Below are 11,009 nucleotides of genomic sequence, written 5' to 3'. Positions count from 1 at the left end.
GGGGGGGGGGGGGGGGAGGGGAGGACTCACTCCTTGCAACCCGCATTTGAAACGGCATCCCTAACTAACAAGTGGGCTACCGTTTCGCGGACCACTTAACAAACGAAAAACTAATGTTAAGAAAAACACTAGCTAGTTCATCAATATCATTAAGAACAAGATCAAAATAAGAAATGCAACTAAGGCGACTCTGGATCACAACCTAAGCATCTGACTCGACACACACAACAACAAGCCCCAATTAGTCAATTACCAAGTTATTTGGTTATCTAGTTGTTATATCCTTCTTAAAACCAATTGGTGATAATAAATAGGTACACATTAACAACATTCCTACATAGTAAGCCAAGTGCCATGTCTCGAATAGAGAAAGGGTTGATCTTGACCGATTCCCAAGAATATATATATTTGTGGGGGGGTGGGGGGTTTAATTTCCTAGGTAGGTGGATTTTTTAAAAGTGCCTTTATCCAATAATAAATGTGCCTTATATAGGCGAGATAGGGAACACATGTCAAGGGTCCGGCATGTCCTCCACATGATGGGTGTAGGTTGGTTGGCCAGGGAGGTGTGGCCAAGTGTTTAACATAAGAGAAAATGGTAGATGGGACGTGATTAGTCAATACGTCTCGTTTGATCTCAGCGTTGCACTATGCTTACTTCTAATGTGTTACCAATCTTGTGACTGTTGTAAGTCAAGCACGCTTAACCATATAGTCTATCCTACATAAAACCAATTGGTGATATGTAGGCGGACATTAACTTAACCACATGCCTACTGCCTACATGCCTAGTGCCACATTTTGAATTGAGCATGAGCTAAACTCAGCCAACCTGGTCGACGCCCAACAATCCCCTCTTAGCACTTGCTGCAACCTTTGATCACAAAGCCTAGTAACGTACCTGAATCGGTCTTTAGCCTCCGTGCCTACTAAGCCCCCTTTTGATACTGGACTTAGCCCCTACCTACACCTACATCATATCATATCCCTTCTAGGACTGGACTCGATTACTCCCTCGCTATCGATTCGAACCCGTGACCTTGGCTCTTATACCAATTGTTAGATCTCAACGCTACAATATGCTTATTTTTCAATGGGTCGCCCATCTTGTAATTGTTGTATGTCAAACACGCTTAACCACAGAGTTCTTTTGCTATCTGGTTGTCATATCCTACTTAAAACCAATTGGTGATAAGTAGGTGAACATGAAACATTTAACTACATCCCTCCGTGGTAAGCCACAACGTCAAGTTTCAAATCGAACAAGGGCTAAACTTGGCCAACCCAATCGACACCCAACACGTCCAGGGCCTCATACTTGAGGGAACGGGCAAAGAGGGAGGTCATCTTTTCAATCTTGAATGCAAGCTTCTCGTTAGGGTGATCGGGTAATCGGGAAGTGTCTTACCAACTCCTAGATCTGTTCGGAGATGACCAGAGCTGGTCAGAGATGACCAGTCCTGGTCGGAGAGCCGGGTAAATGAATGCTTATCTGATTAACAGGCGTCTACCCGGTCGGGTCATATGTATGTATGTATGTATGTATGTATGTAGAGACACACACATGTACACAATGACATTTATGCAAATAACATAGACTTTAAAGTACAACAAGTAACAATTAAGTCCAAGTAAGCAAAGTTATGGAGTGCACCTGTTGACAAATGTAGTAACATTTTTGCAAAGAACTTAAACTTTAATTTAAAGTGTAACTAGTAACACTATAAAGTGTAGATATCAGCACTATAAATTAAAGTGCATCTTTTAACTACACTTATGCATATGGGAGGTGCATTTTTTGGTGTTGTTAGTTACACGATACTATTAATTGCACATTAAAATTTGAATCATTTCTTTCCAGATTCATTGCTTGAGTAATTCCTAGTTCTATCATATTAGAATGTTCTTATTTCATTCAAATCCTACATTTATATATGTGACACGTGCATTAGGGCTACGTAGTTGGCAATGGAGTCACATTTCTAGCTGACAACTTGGATGATACTTTTCAAACGGCTCGCGGATTTAGTCTTATTTCAATCGAACAGTATAAGGTAATTGTTTTTTTTTTTGTTTTGTTTTGTTTTTTTTTTGTTTTTTTTTTTTTTGTTTTTTGAAAAAAAGGTAATTGTTCTTGATTGTTCTTCTTTTGATATATGTATTAGAAATTTAACAATACTTAAAAGCGTATCATGCATGCCTAATATTATAAATAACAAGGGGCAATAAGATTTTTTCAATAAGATGATATTTAGAAAATTTTCAGTACTCGTTTTTTATACTCATCTATTCAATTTTATGTGTCTCATTTAATGAAGGTTTACTAGATTTATTTACAATTCAAATTTTTATGATATTAAGTTTAGTGTTAGTATGATATATATACTCCGTAATATATATATATATATATATATATATATATATATATATATATATATAAACTAAATTAAAAGTACTATTAAAAAGTTATATTTAAAAATAATAAGGAAATACTAAAACAAATAAATAAATAAAAATTGATTTGACAATAAATAGTAAGTAGGACGGGTAAAATGAAACAAAGTGACTAATAGATGCGATTTTTTTTGGCCAGTGTAAATTTTTCCAACGTTATCAAAAAAAAAAATTATAATGCCAAGCACCTTAGTTTGTGCTCAATTGGCACCACTGCGGCCCTCCTTGAGGGAATGTCACAACTTTGGATTACAAATGATAGAGAAAGAATATTGAACAGATACTACACTTTAATAGATTCGATAATACTTAAAAAATAAAGAATGTGAAATATTGTATAATCAGACAAAATAAAAAGAGTTACTTTGTCCACGCGATATTGTGCAAATAGGTCATCGATTTACACTGATATTGCAATTAGGCCACTGAACTTTAAAAAATTACAATTGAGTCCCTAATTAACCCATTTCATTCAATTTGTAGGTTTCTATCATGTCACCCCAAATTTGATTTTTTTTAATAAAAATTATTTAAAAATAAAATAATAATAAAAAAACTGAACGTCTCCGCCGGAGACTAAGAAACTTCCTCTCCGGCGGAGACGCTTTGTTTTTTTTTTTTGTTTTTTTTTTAAATAATTATTTTTTAAAATATAATTTAAATTTGGGATGACATGTTAGAATCCTACAAATTGGACAAATTGTATGAAATGAGTTAGTTTAGGGACCCAATTGTAATTTTTTAGGTTCAGTGGCCTAATTGCATTATTGTGTATGTGCAGTTCGATTGCCTATTTGACCCTTATTCTAAAATACAAAATAAAATAATTGAATTAATTTTTTTAAATAATAAAATGTATCACGTACATCTTTTAATTAGTTATTTTTTGTCATTCGATGTCATTAGAATTCGACATGAAAACAACTATCTAAGGTGTTTGGCTGGATACTTTTGTGGCCTGCTATGGAATTTGATTCTTATTACCATGTTTGTTTACATATTTTTAATATTTCACCGTTGTAATCACAAATGTTGCTCCTCTTCTTCTCCCCTACTTTTGAAAATTAATGAAATAAAAGATGAGAAAGAAAAAATAGGAAAAATATACATACACACAATGTATCTATGTGTGTGTGCGCGTGTATTATTATTATTATTATTATTATTATTATTATTATTATTATTAACTAAAAGATTTAAATTCAATATGAGATGGTAAAAGTTGACAAACAATCACCACACTAATTATTTTTAGTCTTATTTATTTAACTAATTATTTATTTATTTTATTCCAATTTCTATTTATTATTTTCTTAAATCCATACGTATTGCTAATTATTTAATTCCTAATACGATTCAATTCTCAAATTCCAACTAAACGTGACCTAAATTTATAAACTGGATATATTTTTTTGAATTTATAAACTGGATATGTTTTATTTATTTATTTATTTATTGGAGTACAAACTGGATATGTTAATTGCATTCTAATGGCTTAATTACATTCACGTGCAGTCAGCGAAAGCTTGTAAGGGGATAGATTGCGGGGATGAGGTCAGCAATAATTTAATTTATATTTTTATCGTGTATAAAATATATGAAAGACAAATAATAATAATAATAATAATAATAATAATAATAATAATAACAACCCATAATAAGGCAAAAACTTGTGTGAGACCGTCTCACCATGAGACGGGTCGAATCAGGTCGGGTCAAAGTGTAAATGTAATACTTATATGCACAAATGTCATACTTATATTTTCAAATGTAATACTAATCAAGAATAAACTTTTTGTTACTTATAAGGGTAAATGTAATACTTTTAAGGGAAAAATAAAATACTTTTACATTTCGATTTAGAAGTATTGTATTTTTCCTCAAAAGTATTATATTTGCCCTTATAAGTAAGAGACACTTGTCAACATTTCTTATTATGAAAAATGTATTACTTTTTCTCTTATAAGTAACAAAAATTGTATTCTTGATTAGTGTTATATTTGAACATATAAGTATGACATTTGCACATATAAGTATGGTTTTTCATGGTACTTTGACCCGACCCGAGCCGTCTCACGAATAAGGATCAGTGAGACGGTCGATCTCACACAAGTGTGACCCTAATAATAACAACAACAACAATAATACAAGCTTAATTGGAGTATAAAGTATAACCATTGCTGCATAATATACTTGTATAATTTGAAAAACAAAACCATAATAACTTAAATGAATAAGCATTATATTTACCATTTTTTTAAAAAAAGAAGTACAAGTTATAGGTTTTGATTGACATATCATCTCCTACTAATTTTAAGATTAAAATATATATATATATATATATATATATATATATTATTAAAAACCTTTGACTAAACTACATTTTTATATTAAAAACATATATGCCTTGAGTTTTATAATTTTTTTTTTGTTTTTATCAATTGTACTCTATTTCAATGTAATCATCTTTTTAATATTTGACAAATAATCAGATGCTTATTTTTGGAAAACACACATATAGTTGTGAGTGTGTCCAAGTTTCAGTGCGATCAGGCCTTAAGGTGTGGCCGCACCATTTAGGTATGCAAATACACACCAAATGTGTTAGGAGACACGCAAGAATGAAATGCATAAACGCACCACACACCGAAAAATATGTACCATACCTCACCACAGCTAATGGTGCGTTTTTGAAAATTGTATAGTACTTTTGTGCGTACCTAATGGTGCGTTTTATGGTGATGCGTTTTGTGGTGATGCGCTTTGTGGTGCATTGGTGCATTTCATTGTTGTGCGTTTCCTAACCCTATTTGTACATTTTTACATACCTAATGGTGAGACCACACATTAAGGTCTGACCATATTTGAGCTGACATATGTGCAGCTCGGTAGAGTGAATTCTGGGGAACATTATTATTGGCCTAATGTTATTGGAGAAGAAAATGATGCTAAGAGATTCCGTGGGTACAATGTACATGCCTTTGATCGTCATTTAATATTTAAGGTAAGATCTTATTTATTTAAACAATTAATTTGTAACCTAATTCTTTTTTTTTCTTTTTCTTTTTTGTGTATGAGATTGCCTCGCTCATCTGTAATAAATTTTAAATATTTAATATGTTTTATAATTTTTAACAATAAAGAACCAATCACATATATTTGGAGGAAAAATTTTATTTTTTTTAATAATCTATAAACATCCGAAATAAATTTTCATTCTAAACTAATTAAATCTCCGCATATATATCTAAATTTTTCTTAAGAATAAATTAATGTTCCTAATTATGATATGAAATGGAAATAATGACGTTCTCATAACATGCAACATATTAGGCTGCACTAATTGCATCTCGGTGGATGAATGATGATAATGTTCTAGAGGCCCTGCATGTTCGGAAGGTAATTTTTTATTTTTTTTATTTTTAAAGTTTCTGAATAAATGGAAAGTTTAATGACGGAAGGTTTCTCTCCACAAAATAATAATAATAATAATAATAATATTATTATTATTATTATTATTATTATTAAAAAATAAATAAATAAAAAGATTTTGAAATGTTGTTGATAAGGATTGAATTAATACCATATACATAATAACATAAAATTATAACATTTAAAAATAATATTAACATTATTAGTGGTCTTAACCATATAAACATATTTTTTTATATGAGTTAATTTCATTTTTTGTCTTGGATTTATATGTGACAGTGTATTTTGATTCATTTTTTTTATTAGAATATCATCCTTTGGTCATAGTATTATTATGGCATGACCATTTTTAGTCCTACATCAACAAAATCGTTGAAATGTCATTAAATTAAATACAAAGACATTTCAATCTTTTTTATACAAAGTATGTTGAACTGCTATATTTTAATGTTTTTTTAAATATTCATAATTAAAGACCAAAATGTCTTGTATTTAATGATATTTAAACGTTTTGTTTATAAAGGATAAAAAATGATCATGCCACAATAAAATTAAGACAAAAACTAAACATTCTAATAAAAAAAGACTAAAAGTGAACTATCACTTATATATCTAGGACAAAAAATGGAATTAACTCTTCTTATATTTTAATTTTAGAGTTAATTCCATTTCTAATCCTAAATTTATAGGTGTCAGTCCACTTTTAATTTTTCTTCTTTTTTTTTTTCAAAACATTTCCTTTGGTCCTAGTATTATTGTAGCATAACCATTTTTTGTTCTCTGTCAACTACACCGTTTAAATGGGGTTAAATACATTCGCATTTTGAATTGGTCTATTCTATTATACGTGTTAAGTCATTTTCTTTCTTTTTTTGGTCCTAGATTTATATGTGTCATTCCATTTTTAGTCCTTTTTTTTAAACATTCTTGTTGGTCCTAACATTATTGTGGCATGACCATTTTTAGTCATCTGTCAACAAATATGTTTAAATGACATTAAAAATGGCGTTACTGCCAAAAGAAAAAAAAGGAAGATTTTGAGTGGTTAATAATTTCATTTTTAATGTCATTTAAACATATTTATTGACAAAAGATAAAAATGGTCATGTCACAATAATGTTAGAATCAACAAAGATGTATGTTTTGAAAAAAAAACCTACAAATCGAATGACACATATAACTCGAGGACCAAAAAAAGAAAAATGACTTAACACTTAAAACTGAATAGACCAAAATGCCCTTATATTTAATGCAATTTAAACAATTTTATTCACGGAAGACTGAAAATGGTCATGCCACAATAATATTAAAACCAAATGATGATATTTTACTTATCTAGGATCTAAAAGTAAAAAATTAAAATTGAACGACACCTATAAATCTAAGATAAAAAATAGAATTAAATCTTAATTTTAATAACCAATATATCGGCCGGTTATGTTGATTGTGCATTGGAATGGTTAAAATGGTTTTGCTAAAATACATAACATGTGGTTGTGTTCATTTCTTATCAACAAAAAGATGACATGGTTAGTGTTGTATAGCAAAAGTGTACTTTAAAATTTTATACTATTTTGGAAACTTCTTGTAATCAAGCCTAAAACACGGACTATCCTTCAATTTTGGATTGTTTTGACATAGGGATGCGGTGAAAAATGGGCTAAATGCAGGCTACCTTTGCTATATGAAAAAACTGTGCAAGACACCAGACCATATCATGCAAATCTTAGCACAAAAGGTTACAGATCTCTTATATACAGGTTTGTAAAATATATTGTATATGTTTCAATTTAATGATGATCTTTTTACTAATCTAAATAAATGATCATACCTATTTTTATTTCAGCGGAAATGCTGATTTGTATGTGACTTCACTTGCTACTGAAACATGGACAAAATCATTGAATTATTCTATCATTGATGATTGGCGACCTTGGTTGATAAACAATCGAATTGTTGGGTATGTTATAAATGTCTACTACAACAGATCTATGATACATGAATTATAATTAAGAAAAAGCTAATTAAAATGAAATCGTTGATGAATTGTTATGTAGTTATACAAGGACCTTCTCCAACAACATGACATATGCCAAAATCCTGGTGATAATTTACTCTTAGTATATATGTTGTTTACTAGCTTAAAATATATCTATATATGTATAACTCTTAGTTGATATTTGTAACAGGGATCCGACCACATTGCTCCAACAATAACACCTGTTGATTGCTTCATTATGTTTAAAAGATGGATATCACATGAACAACTTTAATATTGTATGGCAATGGTAAAATTTACCATAGAAGTATGTTTCCTTTGAAAACATATGGCTATACTTGAGTTTTATTTTGATGGTTTATGATGAAATTCATGTCAAAAAATACAAAATATTGTTATAATATTATTGTAATGAATAAATTACTATGGAGTACACTTTTGAAACTGAATTGTATTAACATTCAATTCATCACATACTTTTCTTTATGAGGGATTGTCATATTATTTTTAACTTAATTTTTTTTGGGGTTTGGTACATGTAAAAAAAAAAAAAATTAAACTCCTTACTTCTTAGAAAATTTTAATTATATCATCATGTTATAATCTTTATTAGACAACACTCAAAATATAAATCAGATCACATGCCAAACTTTTCAAAAATTTTAATATATAGCCCCAAAATCAATAAAGATTGTGTTGGCCTGGTCTCGGGCAAGTTAAGATCTAAAGGAGAGAGGGCGGAAGGAGAGGGGGGAGAGGGAGGTTGAATAGATTTTAAAAGCTTTTTTGAATTTAAAACAAGTGAGCTTGAATTTCGAAAACGGAGTTAAGGAAATAAAATTTTCTTGTAGCATAAGTTTTTAATTAACTTGCCAAGTAAAACATATAGCTAAGTTTTGTGAGTTTGTGTGTAAGTGTTAAAACGAGTATGAGGTTAGTTCGGAAAGATAGAAAATAAAGTAAAATGCAAGAGAGAGAGAGAGAGATAGAGATAGAGATAGAGAGAGAGAGATCTACTTTAGTTGTTCAAAAAAATTTCCTACTCAACTCTTCTCCTTAAATTCTAGAAGGATTCTACTAAGTATTTGTTACAAAATACAAAGTGAATTGAAGCCTATAGCTTCTTCCAGTGGCAATCGTCCTTGAGATCGACAATCACGATCTCCTCGTCAACTTGTCCTTCACTACCTAATCAAGAACTAGCTAGGGTGATCCTCCAATTCAACTTCCTCTATCACAAAAGTGGTTGTTGTTGAGTGCTCAAACAACAAGCAATCCATAACAAGGCACAAAACATAATATCAAAGTATGAAAAGGAAATAAGGAAATTGCAATGAAATAGAAGTAGAATTGACTTATCTATTTGATGATGAAAAGTGTAAATCCAATCATCAATCCTTGCTCAAACTATGTAAAGGAAATTGAATCTAACTAGAACTTCAATTGAAATTGCAATGCAATGCAACTGAAATTGAAAATTAAAATTAAAATTAAATTCCAGGGTTCTAAAAGGAATTGAAATTGGTAGTGGAATTATACTAGAGAGTAACTATATAATGTCTAAATTCTAAAAAGAAGAATCCCCAAATAAAATCTAACTTCTACTATTTAAATTTTCCAAAAACCACTGTGTCACGGGGCCTTATCACGCCATGATGGCGCCTCATGATGACCTTGACCACCTTGCAGAAGTTTTGTTCATGCCATCATGTCACGCTATGATGATTGCTCTTGATAACAGATACTAACTTTATGAAGTTTCCCTCACAAGACCTGGTTATGCGTGACAACAGAGATTACCTCTCAGAAGTTTTCTTCAAGAACTCCATTTACAGGTAATGGCCACTCGTGATAGCAAAGATTGAGTTTCTGAAGTTGTTTGTCATGAGCTGCGGTTACGCATAATGCCTCTCGTGACGTCGTCGTTTTGACTTTCATCCTATTTTGCTCTTTTTTTTCTCTCTCTTTTGCCTTTGGAATTGCCCTTTTTACCTACAAATACAATATTTTTCTCAATAAGCTCCTCCCACATACTTTATCACATAATTGGTCATTTTGGTCACAATTAAAGCAATACTAACCATTAAATGCATAACAAAAGTAGAACAAATAAGCCCTCATCAAACAACATTTGGTGCATCTTCCCCCCAGTAAAAACAAGATTCAAAATTATTTACAAGTTTAAGGGGTATACAAGGATTATATAATTTACTTAGTACCATCAAAATCTATAAACAATTATTCTTTACAAATTGATTGAGTAAGCACATACGACAATCGTTATACCGTGGACCATGGTCCGCATTGTGGACCGTGGATCATGGCTGATACTGCAGTTGTGTTGAACGGATACTGCAGTTGTGTTGAAAGGGAACTGTAGTTGCGCGGAACAGAGGCCGTGTCATCCGTCTGGAACTGCAGTTGTGTTGAACGAATGAACGGTCTCTGTTCCGCACAACTGCAGTTTCCTTTCAACACAGTCAATCGGGCCATCCCTGTCGGTTTCGGGCTAGCCTTGTCGGGTTGTCGGACTTATCGGATTCGGATTGTCGGTTAATTATTATTTTAATCTCGGATTCGGGTTAGCCCTAACCCTAATCTTCGGGTTGTCGGGCTTAACGGGCGGGTTTGACTATTTGAACTAAAATCGAAAATGAATACTTACATTCAATAAAACGGGCCAAGTCGTCAACCGGATCCGAATTCGTTAGAACGGGTCAACCGGATGAGCATTGAGCACATTAAAATTTAACAAATTCAATTGCACGGTTCGATTTCGGTTCGAATTTAATTCGGTTCGGTGTTCGATTCAAGTTAAGACCCCCAAATTTTAACATTTTCTAGGCGACAAGACGGTCAAGGGGTGTCGCGACTTAACGGGGCGTCGTAATAACTATGCATGAAACATCACATAACTCAAATCCAAAATCTAATATCAAAATATTAAAATACTAACATAACAAATTAACAATTTATAGGTGAGTTCATCTTTAGTATTTTTTTTTTTTATCACTAGGTACATTTTTAAATAAAATTTTAATAATTACATAAATATAAATATATATTATATATAATTAATAAATAAATATATATATATATATATATATATATATATATATATATA

General features: G+C 31.1%; 1 protein-coding gene across 1 annotated transcript in view; it reads left to right on the top strand.

Moving 5' to 3' along the window:
• Positions 1–8,159, top strand: part of LOC116033048 (serine carboxypeptidase-like 11) — an 11,299-nt gene extending 3,140 nt beyond the window's left edge. Inside the window, exons 7-14 of the mRNA XM_031275805.1 lie at positions 1,953–2,054; positions 3,970–4,008; positions 5,339–5,458; positions 5,788–5,853; positions 7,528–7,646; positions 7,733–7,846; positions 7,944–7,989; positions 8,076–8,159. Coding sequence (XP_031131665.1) covers positions 1,953–2,054; positions 3,970–4,008; positions 5,339–5,458; positions 5,788–5,853; positions 7,528–7,646; positions 7,733–7,846; positions 7,944–7,989; positions 8,076–8,159 — 690 coding nt within the window. The remainder of the gene's footprint in view (positions 1–1,952; positions 2,055–3,969; positions 4,009–5,338; positions 5,459–5,787; positions 5,854–7,527; positions 7,647–7,732; positions 7,847–7,943; positions 7,990–8,075) is intronic.
• Positions 8,160–11,009: the final 2,850 nt, after the last annotated feature.

Source organism: Ipomoea triloba, chromosome 10 (genome assembly GCF_003576645.1).
Source record: "Ipomoea triloba cultivar NCNSP0323 chromosome 10, ASM357664v1".
In the NCBI taxonomy this organism is placed as follows: Eukaryota; Viridiplantae; Streptophyta; class Magnoliopsida; order Solanales; family Convolvulaceae; genus Ipomoea; species Ipomoea triloba.
The sequence above is the reverse complement of the archived record's forward strand: the minus strand, read 5'-3'. Positions and strand labels throughout refer to the sequence as shown.